Genomic DNA, 15,442 nt, shown 5'->3' with positions numbered 1-15,442 from the left:
TGTGATATTGGTTTTAGCCTTGATGCCTTAGTAAATCTGTATTAATCAAAAGCCAAAGCGACCTCGTAATAAAAAGCGACCTGTCAGTAAAAGGAGAGCATGCACGTCCTCGTATTTGACATGAGGGCTGATTTTTTATTAGTTAGTTTCAGCTGTTAAGTCCACTTAGGATTAACTTTGGTCTTAAAATTGCTGCAAAGCGCAACATACATATTCAGCGCTCAAATACGCATCTTCCAAAACCAACCAAATCCAACGCTACTTCTGATGAAATATGCTTGGAACACTACTTTCCGATGACTTAGGGTGGCGGTACACAATGACCTCACCTCAACAGTTTAAGTCCTGCTAGACGCTGCTCTGACTCTGACTAACGAAACTTTGGAATCCATCCAACCCATCCATGTGCAAAGGCAGTGTATTACAAAGATGGAAACGTCAGTCTCCAACCACAGCGACAAGCTTGTTTAACTGGAGTCCTGCTGCACGTTATTTAAATAGCAGATCTGCTCAAACGTGAAGATAGCGGGAAGGTTTTTGTGCTGCATGCCATATATCGTTATGGTCATCTCTCTTGGAGTGGACGGCCCGTGACGGACAGCTAATGTGTGCAGAACTCACCCACTGCTTCTTCTTAGTCTGGGAGATGAACTGTTTGTGTTGGGCGACCAGCTTCTTCACCTCCTCCACCAGCTCCTCTTTACACTTCTCCTTCACCTGCTTACACTTCCTCTCCATCTCTGCCTGAGCTCCGGCCACCGCCTTGCTCACCGCCTGACGCTTCTCCTCCTCCATCTCCGCTCGGAGCTGAAAGGACAGAGGCAGACGGGACACGCCGGGTTTTTTACCAAGTCCCATGAGTTCTTCAAATGTTTAACACGCAGACTCAAACACACCTTCTCCAGAGCCTCTCTGACGACCCTCTCCGTCTCCCGCTTGTTGTCGGCCTTCATCATCTCCTTGACGTCATTGAAGACCTTGGTGTACTTCTCGTGGCACATGTTCTGGCAGGCGCCGTCACTGTTGGTCTGGGTTCCGCGGTGCAGCGTGCGCGGCGACCCTCCGCTCGCCTTCTTGGTCTGCGTGGACACCGACAGCTTCTCGGGCTGTTGGGGCGCCGATGACACGGGGATCTCCTGGCTGGAGCTGACCGCCTCCATCTCTGGCTCTGGGTCCTGCTGGAAAGGAAGGGGTGGGGAGGGAAGAGACGTTTGTCGATTAGTTATTGGGTGTTTAAGATAAAAAAAGTGATGCACGGGGTTTCTGCAGGGCGGAGGGCTGCAATGGGAGTGGGACCTAACACAAATGTGCCGGGAACAGGCGGTCAGAAAGTAAAATTAGTTCCTTCAGTGATCAAACTTTCTTGAAGTAACCGCAGGTTTATTAATAATAAACACTACATACACAGACTGTATACAAGAAGTGGACGTAGCACCGTGACGAAGCCCGCTGGTTTAAAGACTTTTGTTTTGAAGTCTCAAGTTTTGCATTTAGCCGCCGTCTTGGTTTTGGAAACAGAAGCTGTGCTCATTCTGCGAAGACCCCTGCGTCTGATTGGTTTTGTTTCAGCATGACTTAATTCCATGAGTCTCTATGAAAGGTGAGCAGTGAGAGTTCCACCTTTCTGTTTTTAATGTAATGACGGTGCCATTTATTTTGGGTTTTTGAGTCCAACAGCATTACCTTGAGAAAATCTGTTATCACATGATCACATAGCAAACATGGGTAAATGTTTTAAAAAAGCATCAGTGACAAAATCAATAAGACAATACATTTAGTCAACCACATGTCTGATTTCTGTAGATCACGTCAGTGAGAGGACAGTGTAACTTACACTGACTTCTTCTTTGGGCTCGACCATTTGAGACCGACGGCTTTTCTTAGCTTTGGGCTCCTGGCTGCCTTTGAGCTGGGAAAAAGGACAAAAAGAGCAAAATATTATGACAAAATTAACTTCAGCTAAAATGTGAAATATGTTGGTGTTGTTTCATTGCCCTGATACAGACTGAGCGACGGTGGGGAGACTCATATAAACCATTTCACTTAAAAGGTTGACAAAAACATTGCAAAGGCTATTAACCGTCTGTAATTTAAAAGATGTCGTACACTGCGGAAAGCCCCTTCAGATTCTGTTTAAATCTATTGTTCTGGAAAAGCATGAAAATCAAAATGATATCAAATGTTAAAAATAATTAAAATAGTATATATCATACAGAGTGAAAACATAAAAACCATTAATTCCTTATTGAGTCAAATGCTGTAACTCTTCTAAATGAAAGACTTTACCACAAAACTATTAAGGAATACCAGGTCAGAGAGACTATTTTTGGAAAAATAAATGCTTTATCAACTTTTTTTGAGAAATTCACAAACATCTACCAAATTCTTTCTCCTTTAGTTTTTTCATACCCCCTCTTATACTGCCTACTATAAAATGTAGGAAAACAACGGGTACATAAAGAAAACAATATAATGTAAATATATATACAGAAATCCATCCTGCATATACATTCACATACATATACATAAATGCTTAAAAATATAAATATAAATGAATAAAATCAGCAGATGTTCATTTTATCAACATTGCCTGATTCCTGCAACTTCTAGATTATCATTAGTTTATTATATTATCGCTGTTGTTGTTTTGTGCGTCTTTGTAAAGGCAAAAGGGAATTTTCTCTTTTTATTTCACACATATTTCCTTTTGCAGGACAATTCACGATGATTACTGGCTGATTAGGATTGAATTGATGAATTAATAAAATCGTGTTTTCAGCCCAAACATTGTGAATAAAACTTAAAACTTGTTCCCCTTTTTGCCAACAAGAAGTTGAGCCACCAGGTGGCACCATTCACTGTATTTGTCTCTACAGTATTTCAGTTTACAGTTTATCTGTTGACTTTGCGGTTTCTTTTATTGTCTAATTTTCCCCTTTTCCTCCAAAGCTCTTTGGTTTAACTACATTTCACATCAAACTACCTGCTGGTTTGGTGAGTGAGTTTCAGTCAGCGACAGCACCTGGGGGACTAGTGTTTGTATTAACAGCCCTGACGGGGAGGCATGGTGGAAGTGAAACCCTCAGAGGAAGTTTGAACTGGTGTTGACAAGACTCAGGCGTTAAGGTGTGAATGTTTAATGTGTTGTGACAGTCAGAGATCCTGTGTGTGGGATTAGCCATGGAGAAAAGAAAACTAAGTCAAGATGACAGAAAGGTACAAATAAACAAGGCAAAAAAAAACTGATACTACAACCAAAGTCTCGTTAGTTTTTTTCCTACTTATTTTGCCTTTTCTGTAGACCAAGAAAAGAGTACAGCAGCACAAAAGCCACATTCAGTAGAGAGGATACATGATTAAGGCAACACAAACACAACGTAGGTGAGGTGTCTCCTCTGCTCGTAGTGGTTTAGTGCTGCATTTAAACTCTACATATATCGGTGAATTTCAGCATGATGCATCGCGTCATCAATTAGTGTTCGTAAGGCTTTTTAAGAGTAAAATTCAAGCATTTTTCAAGCATTTTAAAGGTATCTGAACTAGAAAACAAAACATTTCCAGACTCTTGAAGCCTTTACCATCACATCTAAATTGCAACTGTAAATACACCTGCACATAAAAGTTTACAGAACTCCTTTACACCCACAGAAATCAATGTATACAGTCACTTTCTTTGTTTTAACAGATGTACATGTTTTCTTCAATCGTATTTTTTGATCAGGATTATATAATGTTTGTTACTTTCCAGAGAAAAGTGCCAACAGAGGACTTGACACCAGCTCAATCTCCTTTCTGCAGGTTGAGCAGGACACCTTCCTCTCTGTGGCTCCTCTATTCTTCTTTAAATCTGCCACTTGGTGTGTTGCTTAAGCCACAACAACATCCTCCTGTTCTCTAGCACCTGATGAGCAGCTACAACAGTTAGCTAGCTACCTTCGATGTGCAGCATTGCACAACGCCAAAGGTCAGAGGTCACCGCTCACTCTGAGAGCAGATGGTTGCCCTTATGATGCCGGATTTACTCCAGATGTTAAGCAGAGCAGAGCAGAGCAGAAAAATGCCTGCTTTTCATTTCGGCGCCCACATCAGTAAATCCAGTTCCATCCCACATCTAGTGTGAGACGTCAGGAGACAACAAATATGACAATGCGGTGGTTTCATGATTTTTCATTTACAAGAGTCACTGTGTTTTTGAATTCATGCATATTCCAAAGCTCCAAACCAAACGGTTAAAATTAGGCATTTTTTTAATCGTTCAAGACTAACTCTGATTACTAAAACTGAAACCGTAAAGTTCAAGAACAGAACGATATTAAAAGGAGTGACCATAGCTGATCCCACTTACATGTCGGACCTGCTCGTTGCTGGTGGAGGAGATGCTGGACTCTGCCTCGTCTGTCCGCTCCAGCCTGTCCGTCCTCCCGCTGCCCTCCTGCTGACGCTGGCTCTGGCTCTGACTCTGACTCTGGCTCTGGCTCTGGCTCTGAGTCTGGCTCTGGCTCTGGCTCTGAGTCTGGCTCTGGCTCTGGCTCTGGCTCTGCTGGTGATGTGGGTGAGGCATGCTGCTTTCCTCCATCTTTGTCTTCCAGAAGCGGCCCTCCCTCAGGAAGCGCTGGTAGACCTCCAGCTCCTCACACGCCTTCTTCCAGCCATTGCTGCGCTTCACCTGCAGCTGCTGGACGCTCACCTTGATGTCCTGGATGTTGTCCGCTGGGATCCACGCTCTGGAGAAGACGAGAACAGTGGTCCAGATTCACCAAGCAGCGCTGCACCATCTGAATTTGTTTCCGTTTTAGAGGGTTTATATTTATGTTTAGTTTTGGGGGGAAAACATTTTTTCCATCTACACTTCAACAACAATCTGCCATGTTTTTTCATCAAATGTGACTACATAGACAGAAAACATCCCAAACAATAATGAATGTAGAAACATAAACTTAATATTTTTCAACCCTCCAGAAGTGATTTAAACTATTAACATATTTTAATTTTTGAGTGTGGCTCATTTTTATGAGCAGAGTGGGCCGGCAATTTGATGGAACAGAAATATTTCCCCAGTGCCTACATTGGTATTTCTGCTTATTGTCCTCATTGTGGCCTCCCTAGGCCTCCACTACACACTGACACACTAACTAGCGCACACACACACACACACACACACACACACACACACACACACACACACACACACACACACACACACACACACACACACACACACACACACACACACACACACACACACACACTATAGACCTACACTAACTTTTTTACACTATACCCTGAGTATCTGGAGGTCAGAGGTCAACGGACCCCTTTGAAAATGGCTATGCTAGTTTTTCCCTCCCCTAGCTGGTGACCAGCTAGGCTGATATGGTTGGTACCAATGGATGCTGAGGGCGTCTGGTTTACCATCATACACACATCTTTACTCTGGCAACGACACTGAGCCGCTAGAGCTTCTAAAAGTCCGTGCCCCCATTGCACCGCACGTTGGCGCAACGTTTTGTAACAATGTAATGACGTCACGAACTTTCAACACAGGTGTACAACATCAAGACCGAAGTCTGAGCTTTCTGCAGTAAAGATAATGAATACTCTATCAAGACTAGTTTCTGTTTCAGATTGATTTAAACAGGAACATACAAACGCAGATGAGGATAGGACCCGCCAGTGGGCTGTCAAATTTATTTAGTATGTTAAACAAAAAATGTGACGTTTTTTTGTTAAAACTATAATAATGAGTGTAAAGAAGAATAATGAATAATAAAGACTTCCTGTAGAAAAAAAGACACACACAGTCTCAACCTGAGGTGCTGATTTGCTGCCAAGACCAATCAGAGAGAAGCGTGATGCTGTGTGCTGGTGTGATGTCTGCCAGATGTGCTAACCTCTGGTGCTGGTGGCCAAAGAAGCGTACATCCACCTGGTTGTCGTCCCTCTGGAGGACTTTGGCCGGCCAGTAGCCAAATCCTTTCATCTTGGCCCACACCAGGTCGTGGCTGGGACTCTGCCGAAGAAACACATACAGAAAGAAACCTAATAGACCAAAGATACAACCCGGCGGTGTGTTTCCAACAAGCAAAACTGGGCTGACTTTTATGCTAAAATGACATTTAATATGGAAAATCTACATTTTATATGTTACGTATACATGTTATTTGATGACTACGGCTGCAGCATTATTATCAATTAATCTGTAAATTATTGTTTCTTGTTCAATCAATCCTTTTAGTTTTATCTCTATTCTTTACCTTCCACTCAAACTACTACTATTAAAATAGCAATCGTTTTTGTTAATTGATGCACCTTTCCATCCTAAATCCATTTAATTTAATGAAACATCTGTGTGTTACAACAAGCATCATTAATAATAGTGCAATAAAAGTGGTGTTTCTGCTGTTAAAGGAGGGGAAAAAAAGTATTTCCACCTATTGAGCAGGTTTGGTTGTACTCACACAGGGATAACAGAACCAGTTGTCTGGCCGCGCGTTCGACAGGTAGAAACAGTTCTTACACAACAACAACTCATTCAACTGGAAGAGAGAAGATGCAGAAAGGGAGAGTGAATGAGGGAGACAAGAGGGAGAGAAAGAAAAGTTAAATGGTACATTTTTGGTGCAAATCTGGACTCGACCTGTATTTATATATCAAGAAGGAGTCATGAACTCTTAATCCGGGAACTCAGCTAAAACTAAATGTGACTGCTGTGAATTGGGAGAGAAAACAAACAGAAAAGATCGGTACCTCGTGGCATGTGTCGCTGAAAAGTAGCCGTGCGATCTCGGCCTGGTCGCTGTGAACTGCACCACACAAAAACGAGAAACAAACAGTGACCTCCAGTCAGGAGCTACGTGGAATCATATGTCCAAGTATGTGTTTAAAAAGGCATCCATAATGCTGCTGCTTATGAAAACAGCCCTGCTAGGACTTTAAAGGGATTTTTATAAAACATTACAATTAATAACACATCACACATTTGGAGAAATTCTGAGAAAATCCTGCTCACACCCTGTTTGAACTGAAAACTCCTGTATATCTTGTATATTTGGGAGTTTAAATTCTATTTTCATCGTGACGTATGGTCTACTCTGCAGTGAAGGCGATCTTCATCTTGTTTTCTGGTGATATAGAAGCCCAAGAGCTACACAAAAATGTCACATACATACACTAACAACTGTTCTTAGACTTATTATGCACAATTCTGAGCATTCCCATGAGCTAAAACTATCTCTTAATATAAATTATTCTAATTTATTTTTCTTAAAGGGGGTTGAAATCAGATTTTAATGACCAGTGGGCTGAAAACCCAAAATCAAGGTAAGTAAAACTTGAATATTTCAACTTTCTACAAATTGGCTGAAAATATCTATCTGCAGGTAAACGCATCCTTGATCACACAGCTACACAGGAGTTTTCGAGATGAGGGTAGCACATTGAGCTACTTTTACACAGCAAGAGCGTCAAAGCTTGAAAAAGGTTGGAGACCCCTGACTCACTGAATTTGAAAGGTTTCTATTCTGACAGTAGCACCCCACTACATTTGTTATCTTTTTGTTTTTTGTCGGTTCTTTTTGTCTGTAGAAAATAAAAAACATAAATAAAGAGTTTTAAAAAAAAATATATCTAGTATCTCACATACAGTTGGACATTAACACTGAAATAAACTGAAAGCTGGCATCAAATGTCTTGTTAGTTCCTGATTTCATTAAAAAAGTTACTTATTTCAGACTTTAATTTCAGAAAAGTTTGTGTATGTAAAAATTTGAAAATACATTTTAAGTAAAGTAGTGTTTTATATCAGTCCCAAACTCACTGAGTCAACTAACTGTTGTTACTGTACTGTCACGCTTACACAAAGATGTCAACCTGCAAACTAAATCCAAGGGAAACCACACAGGACAACATCTTCAAACGTGTCCAGCTTTGACGTACCTCCATACAAGATGGCTGTGTTGTGGACAATTAGCTGAGCGTCTGCTTTGAACTCCTCGAAACTTTTATATTTTCCCTCAGACAGGTTCTGAGAGAGAGACAGAGAGAGGGAGAGACAGAGAGACAAAAATACAGAAAGAGAGAGAACACTGGTCAGAATAAGAGGGAACAAGTACAAAGAGGTCTATTCATGCTGGCCGTGTGTGTGTGTGTGTGTGTGTGTGTGTGTGTGTGTGTGTGTGTGTGTGTATTTGGTGACCGACATGTGAGAGGTTCAGGAGAGGGCAGTGTACTTATTAACATGACACACACACACACACACACACACACGCACACACACACACAGGTCTAGGCAGTGCTCCAGCATGTCTGGCTGAGCCTGGGTGTGATGCACCACTGACCACAGCAGAGTCCTGTCCGACTTCAACACACTTCAACACAGTTAATTTATCTCAAAATAAATCGTGATAAATGAAAACAAACTAGAGTTAAATGTTCAGATAATTATCTAATACTAAAAACAGAGGTTTTCAGTCTGTGAGGGGGGCGAGTTGATGCCCTGACAGTTCGTGAGACAATTAAAGTAAAAGTTAACCATTTTTAATTCATGCTCCTTCTGTGAGTCATAACTCAGTCAAATCTGAACAAACAGGCATGACGCACACATTTTTACACTTAGTGTGAAAACACTCATTATCATTTATTCATTTAACGTCCACCAGGAATAAATATCCATAAAAACATAAAATTATAAAAACAGACTCCCTTTCTAATACAGAACTTGCTTGAGAATCTTTAATTTTTAGGTTTTGGTCAGTATCAAAGTATTCCAGTGATAGTTGTCTGTATATCCGTGATCACAGTGTAAATAGGAAATGCTTTTAGCTAATTCTGCAAACTAGATGGCTTAATTGGTAATTATTATATATAGTTATCATAAATGAGAGTGTTAATGGGCAAGTTTTTTCACACTAAAAAGAGGGAAAGGAGTTAATAACACAAGCTAAAAACAATAAGATTAGTAGGAAAAAAAAAAGTGGAAAAAATATGAAATGAATAAATAAATGAAGTAGAAAAAGGGTTAGGATAGTAAGATAAGAGTTTGACAGAATGACGCTGGGCATGGTGGTTACCTCCTGGATGTTTGAGACGTCCAGCGCAGTGTGGATCAGCCGTTTGTACATGGGATGTTTAGTGTCTTTGCCTTTCTTGTTCAGGTCGACCGCCTGCCATGTAGAGGATATGGGATAATGATTTAATACCACTTTATGGAGAGGCGGAGGAGGGGGAACGTTAGAGGGAAGGGATGAAGTAATGAAGCAGGGACACATGAGAGGCCTGAAGACAAATAATGGGATTAGATAGCATTTCTATACGGAGCGGTGGTACAGAGGGAGACGGGAAGGGGAGAACAAGAGAGCTGGTGGGAAAGTAATGAGATTTAACACAACTATTATAGAGCAGAGGCTGGAGAGCGAGAGATCATCTCCTGTGATAACCTGAGCACAGCCAGTGGAAAAAACACAACTCAGCGCTGACTGATTTAACAGCTTCATTTCTAATTAGGTCTTCATTTTTTAATAGATATCAGTCAGCCTGGTTGGTAGACCAATAAACAATGACTGACTAATGACCTGACTAATATACATCTGGTCTGTAAGTAATTTAACCATTAGATTTTGCCATTATAACCTGGTTATCTATTGTTATATAATATAATATTGTTGTGAGGATGATGTTAAGGATGAGAAGACTGATGAACGGAAGTTTAATGAAGGACAATGAGGGGGATAGTTTTTCTTAGATGGGAGAGGGGTGGAAGTTATTGTTGGTAGTTATACTAGCGGAATATTTTAAAGAAGACAGCGAAAGCATGGTCCCATATTTATTCCACTTTGCATCACTGCGGTACTGTCTTCTTCACATGCTTGTGTCATAGTTGCTCTTTACATATATACATATCTATATATTTACATTTGTGCACAGCAGTTAAATGTTGACGCTAAAGTTAAATTTCAGCTTGTCCTTGTTTTCCTGTGTGTCTATTTATGTGCAAGTCGACGAGAGTATGTGTTCACATACTTGGAAATTAAAGCTGATTCTGATTAAAATCCAGACAACACCAAAACCCTTAATGAAGTGATTAGGGTCAATTTGAAAACCAACCTGGCGTTGGTTATTTTTCTAGAAAACTTCTGCTGGGTCGACAGTTGTTACAAGGGGAGGAAGACATGATGGACAACAATATGCTGTATTGTCACAGAGAGGTCTGGTGAGTTGAAGACAGATAAAAGGGAAAAATAACAGGCAGAAATAAACATATGGTTGTTCTCACCCTCTCCTTCATACGCTGGACGATGAAGCGCAGGTATTTACTCATCTCCTGCTTGTTCAGGTTCTTCTTTTTACTGCCCTGCAGGACGGACAGAGGGTTGATGAGGAGATAGAGGAAGGAGATTAGAGTTTAGGACCACCGCAGGTTCTGATCTGACTCCGCAACACAACCGCTCCAACACACAGGCATCTATTATTAAATTCACATTTAAATCTATTATTTATATGACCCATACAATTGGGAGGAGCCGGTTAGCAAAAAGAGGAAGTAAAAAGAGTTATAAGCAGGGAATAAAGAGCTACAAATACTTAAACAAACATTAACCCAAATCTAAATCTGTACTTAACCCTAAAACCTATTCTAAACCCTGAAGGTACCCATGAAGTAATGAGGACAGGATGAGAAAATGTCTTTCCCTCCCAAAAATATGCTCATCAGTCATTCAATAAACAGACATATCAGCCATTTAAGAGTACACACACTTCCAAGTCTGACCACTTACCCTGCAGACGACACACTGCCAGTGGGATCCTCCGTCTCTGGGCTTGAACTCCTCCGACAGACACTTGAGGTGATAAACCCGGAAGCAGTTGTCACATGTGAGGATGTCGCCCGGTAGGTGACACTCGAAGCAGTACCAGTCGTGGCTCTCAGCCTCCCACTCCTGCGGGGAAGATACAGCAGAGCACAAGTTCGGGTGACCCCCCCCCTCCAACCTGCCAGCCACAGCAGGGGAGGAAACACCTTTCTCCATCCTCCAACCTCCATTTAAACTAGCTCTCAGACTTATGATGCACCAATCCAACAAATCCTGGGGCTGCACAGAAAATGTGTGTTAATGAATTCTAGCTTCAGCTCTCGTAGCATGATGGCACCAGCAACTTCAAAACACACTGTATCATCGAAATTCTACACTAAGTGCTCAAAATGAGCAATAATCAAAACTAATTAAAGCTGCAAGCAGCATTGGAGGGCCCTCGCACATCCGCACGCATCGGGGTGTGCCTACAGCCGTGGGCGTGCCCCACAGTTTGGTCGACATGGCCTGAATTTTTGCGACCGCCACAGCAAGCTTTAATGGAACGGAGAACACATGTACGTTTCATATAAATCAGATCTGTTCACAAGTGACTGAGATTCTGTTGTCTGCAGCTGTTGCTGTGACCATGAGGCAATAAGGCAGTAAAGTCTGACAGCTGCTGGAAGGAAGAACCTGCGATATAGCTCCTTCACACTCTGAGGGTGGAGGAATCTGTTGCTGAGGGAGCTCTCCAGTGCTGTCACTGTGTCTATATGGGGTGGGAGTGGTTCGGTCTCATGGATGATAGCTTTGCCATCATCCTCCTCTCTCTCACTACCTCCAGTGGGTCGAGGGGGCAACCCTCAAGGCAATGTCACAAGAGACTGAGATCCTGTTGTCTTAGCTGTCGGTGTGATTATGAAGCAATATGGGTATGTGGATGTCAAACCTTAACTATTATCCAGCAGTTGATGTGTGTGTTACTGAGTCATTAAAAAAAAATACAAGACTAAGATAAGATAAGATTTTCAGCTTCTTCCAAAGAGGTTTACATCCGTTAGAAAGCCAGCATCGCCCTCTGATGGCCGATGAAATGAGTGAAGAATAAAGGTCAGGATTTGAAATTATTGTCAATCATACTTTGCCCTCTCAGAAGCATATGGTTACACTGAAACAGAAAAGATTCACAAAGAAGCATCTTGAAGGATTTAAAGGTAAACATATCCACAATTCAGGTCGGCGTAGTTTGTCTGCTTGGACGGGCATGGAGCCTATATTTAGACACATAATAAAAATAAAAATAGCGATTCTCCTGTTGGCTCCAAGAGACTTTTTTAGGTCTTGGCGTGGGCTGTATACACAGTGAATTTCATACGTCTAGGTGAAACGTAGCACAGGGGCTCAAACCTCATTATTTGTTTTGATACAGACTACAAATGTATCTGAAGCACCAAATATCGAAATCTACCACTGAATACCTGGTCATATTCATAGTATTGTTTTCATGTTTTAAAATTCAGATAGCGACTGATTTTAATTTAATTGTCCAATGTCCAACTATTTTATTACTGCAAAGTTCTTGAACAAATACATAACATTTATTATTTGAGAACGCTGGCCTCTTTTGTTGGGTGATTTGTTCTGCGCACGGCAAGGAATTTAAGTATCGTTAAAAAGATACCAAAACTCTGATATCATACTTTGAGTTCCAAGCAGTGCCCAGCCTTAGCTTGCCTGGCGTAATGTTAATCATAAAATCATCATAACCTGGCTTACTTCTGTGATAATTAGAAGTTAATATCACATTTTTTGTTTGCATTCATGGCTGGGAGGTGCTGGGAGGAATACAAATGTGACAACTGCTTCAATGCATTATTTTGTCCTAATACACAAATGCTGCAGCAGTCCTGTGTTCGTTAATGTTCATTAAGGGGTTCAAGTAAAGGGCACCGAGGCGGGAAGAATGACCCGCTAAAAATTCAGCTACTCTCATCAACCTGTCAAAAGTCCAACTCCTCCCACTCACAGTCTGGACCGACGCAGCGGGGGAGAGCAGGGGAGTCGTGACTGAGTCCTGCTCAATAAAAGCTAGGAGAAAAAAAAAGCAGAACTCAAGCCTCTTTTCTTGATCTTTTCTCCATGTGTTCATGGTTTGCTGTTGGTTAGGTTTGAGCTGAACAAAACACACTAGAGTTAGCTTATAATTGCAGGAACGAGCAGAAAAAGAACTTTCTGAGGAAGTCCGGGTGATAAAAGGCTGCTGAAAGCTGTGGTTTTGATCACAGGAGAACATCTTGCCGGGAATATGTTTTCCTAAATAACCCTGAAAGTCTTTACTCAGAGGGCTTTAACAAGAATGCATGTTGCAGCTCGCTCCTCTGTCTTAGGACACACAGGCAGATTTAAACCAACTTGGACTGGAGAGCCTCCGTCGGAAGTGCAGGGGTGAAACGAGCCCAAACACAGCCATAAATAGTCATGAGGACAAAGGGAGTGCGGACAGCTCTGACATTCACGCTGCCAGTGTTGCAGTAGAACCGAATCCCTGATCAGAAGCAGGGCCCGTCAGGAGGAAGCACTCCGCATTCGGAAACCCAGGGGTTCCTTGGAGGCTATTTTAAGGGCAATGTACTGTTGTATACCTCGGCATCAAATTTTATTTTTGTTAACATCTTTCTGGCTTTTTATTTGCTAAATGAGAATGAAAAATGACTGATTAATCGATAATATGTCAGTTATGATCAGTGATCACTTAGTGATCTTTAGTCGCAGCCCTAATGTTATATCAATAGATATCAATGGATCAGAACCTTGTGTTCTTGCTCATTGTGCTCATCTTCAAAAAGAACGTTTTTTGAGTTGTCAAGTTTCCACTTTACAAGAAAATCCAAGTTTTTTCTTGTAAATCTATGACATTTGTACTGACATTTCTTCTCACTTATTGGCTGACATTAAAGCGGTTAACGATATACTGTACCTGCAATAAACCGATTTGGAAATGATTTCTTGTGAGGGAGTTTTTAACCCATTATCGCCTCACATCTAATAATTTAGCAGAAATAGCAGCATGAAGAAATCATTGAAGATCCTCTTTGGGTATAATGTTACACACAATGTTCCTTGTATTCACCAGCAGATTAAATTTGTACACTCAGCTAGGTTTGTGGATTGTAGCATTTCAGTTAATACACCCATATGGGGCATGTGAGCGACATACTTAATTTGAGTGATCACAGTTAGATCTTATTCTCACTCCCATGGCGTCCACGTTAAGTCCGACCGCAGTATTCACATATTCCCAAGTGAACATAACTGAAGGAGAGAAATTTCTCAAGGGCTCCCAATTAAAGCCCATCTAGGTGTGAATATACTCTGAAATCCATCCACAGATTGCTCAGAGGACTCTTCACCCACACAAACACTTGATAATACAGAAATGGTCCTTGAGTTCTGTTGAATGTCAAGAGGCACTTCACTATTGTTGGACTGTCTGATGAAAGACGAGTGGCTGACTTCAAACAGGCTGGAGATCTCCGAGCCAAGGACTCGGTGACTCAGTGGTTTCAGCAAAATGGGTTTCAACAGGAGTGTGGACAGAATTTGGCCTCGAGCAAAAAACGGATATTATTGCTGCGACATAATGTTTGAATAACAGCGAGGACAAAAGACACTGAATGTCCAAACATGAGCAAAACATCAGAATGATTTCAAAGTCCATGCAAATGTAAGATGTTCTGATAAAACTGGGTTCTACCAAAGTTCAAAGACCCTAACCCTAAAAATCTGCCACAAAGCTTCAAAATAAAGCCAAAAAAAAAAAATCAGCTTTTTGGTTCAAATCAGACTTCTTGAAATATCCGTCAAATACCTCTGTGCTTTTTGGAGGGAAAATGGGCCTTCAGTGAAAGCTGCCAATAAAGGCAGAGACTTGGATGGTGATGGAGGAGGAGCCAGAGGGTTGGCTGCCTTTAGCCATCTTCCCACTGCTTTCCTACTCTGGTTAACAGCTCTGCACTGTCAGCGTCAAGCTGGGACACGCCAGAGAGCCGAGTGAGGCCGAGCAGCAGGGTTAGCATGCCTTCTAATGTCCTACACAAAACAACTCCAGGACTCATCTCCACCTCCTGCTCCTATTAGAAGCTAAGTGTTTCACTTCACATATTGTTAAGATCCACATAAATCAGACTCTGCGCTGTAACTATGTATGCACTTTAGCAAGCTTAACCAAGACTTCTACAGATATTTATCTTGCAAAACTCTTTTCAGATAGTAATTTGTCTGCATTTCAAGATTTTGGCTGTGTTCGCATATTTAAGCCACTAGTGGTTGGTCAAAGTCAACAGAGATCTAATTGAAATCAATTTACATGCATAATTAAATTCAAAATGATCTCCCACGCTGAACATCCATATACTGCATTAAAAACATTACCAACAGTGTTTTCATTTGAGAGCATCACCCATTTAGATGACAGTAAAGGATTTTAAAGTTTCAGACACAAAGTAAATTCACAGAGAAGTGTGTAAAGAGGAATACAAGAAGTGAGGAAGTTCACTTAACTTTGTAAAAATAATGGGTTAGTAAGTTAAATGAAATAATGTGCATTTGAGCCCTCTTTTACAGTATAGAAGTTGTTACTGTCAAAGTGCATC

At 41.3% G+C, this 15,442-nt stretch overlaps 1 protein-coding gene across 2 annotated transcripts in view; it reads right to left on the bottom strand.

The window, feature by feature from the left end:
* Positions 1-15,442, bottom strand: part of zmynd11 (zinc finger, MYND-type containing 11) — a 28,592-nt gene that overhangs the window by 1,504 nt on the left and 11,646 nt on the right. For both annotated transcript variants that reach the window (XM_070844958.1, XM_070844959.1), the window contains 11 exons: positions 10,773-10,934; positions 10,271-10,348; positions 9,069-9,161; positions 7,936-8,023; positions 6,748-6,803; positions 6,459-6,536; positions 5,892-6,010; positions 4,346-4,724; positions 1,835-1,909; positions 897-1,175; positions 622-807 (listed from right to left, as the gene is read on the bottom strand). In XM_070844958.1, coding sequence (XP_070701059.1) covers positions 622-807; positions 897-1,175; positions 1,835-1,909; positions 4,346-4,724; positions 5,892-6,010; positions 6,459-6,536; positions 6,748-6,803; positions 7,936-8,023; positions 9,069-9,161; positions 10,271-10,348; positions 10,773-10,934 — 1,593 coding nt within the window. The remainder of the gene's footprint in view (positions 1-621; positions 808-896; positions 1,176-1,834; positions 1,910-4,345; positions 4,725-5,891; positions 6,011-6,458; positions 6,537-6,747; positions 6,804-7,935; positions 8,024-9,068; positions 9,162-10,270; positions 10,349-10,772; positions 10,935-15,442) is intronic.

Source organism: Pempheris klunzingeri, chromosome 15, assembly GCF_042242105.1.
Source record: "Pempheris klunzingeri isolate RE-2024b chromosome 15, fPemKlu1.hap1, whole genome shotgun sequence".
In the NCBI taxonomy this organism is placed as follows: domain Eukaryota; kingdom Metazoa; phylum Chordata; class Actinopteri; order Acropomatiformes; family Pempheridae; genus Pempheris; species Pempheris klunzingeri.
Note: the sequence above shows the minus strand (reverse complement) of the source record. Positions and strands in the feature narration are given on the sequence as shown.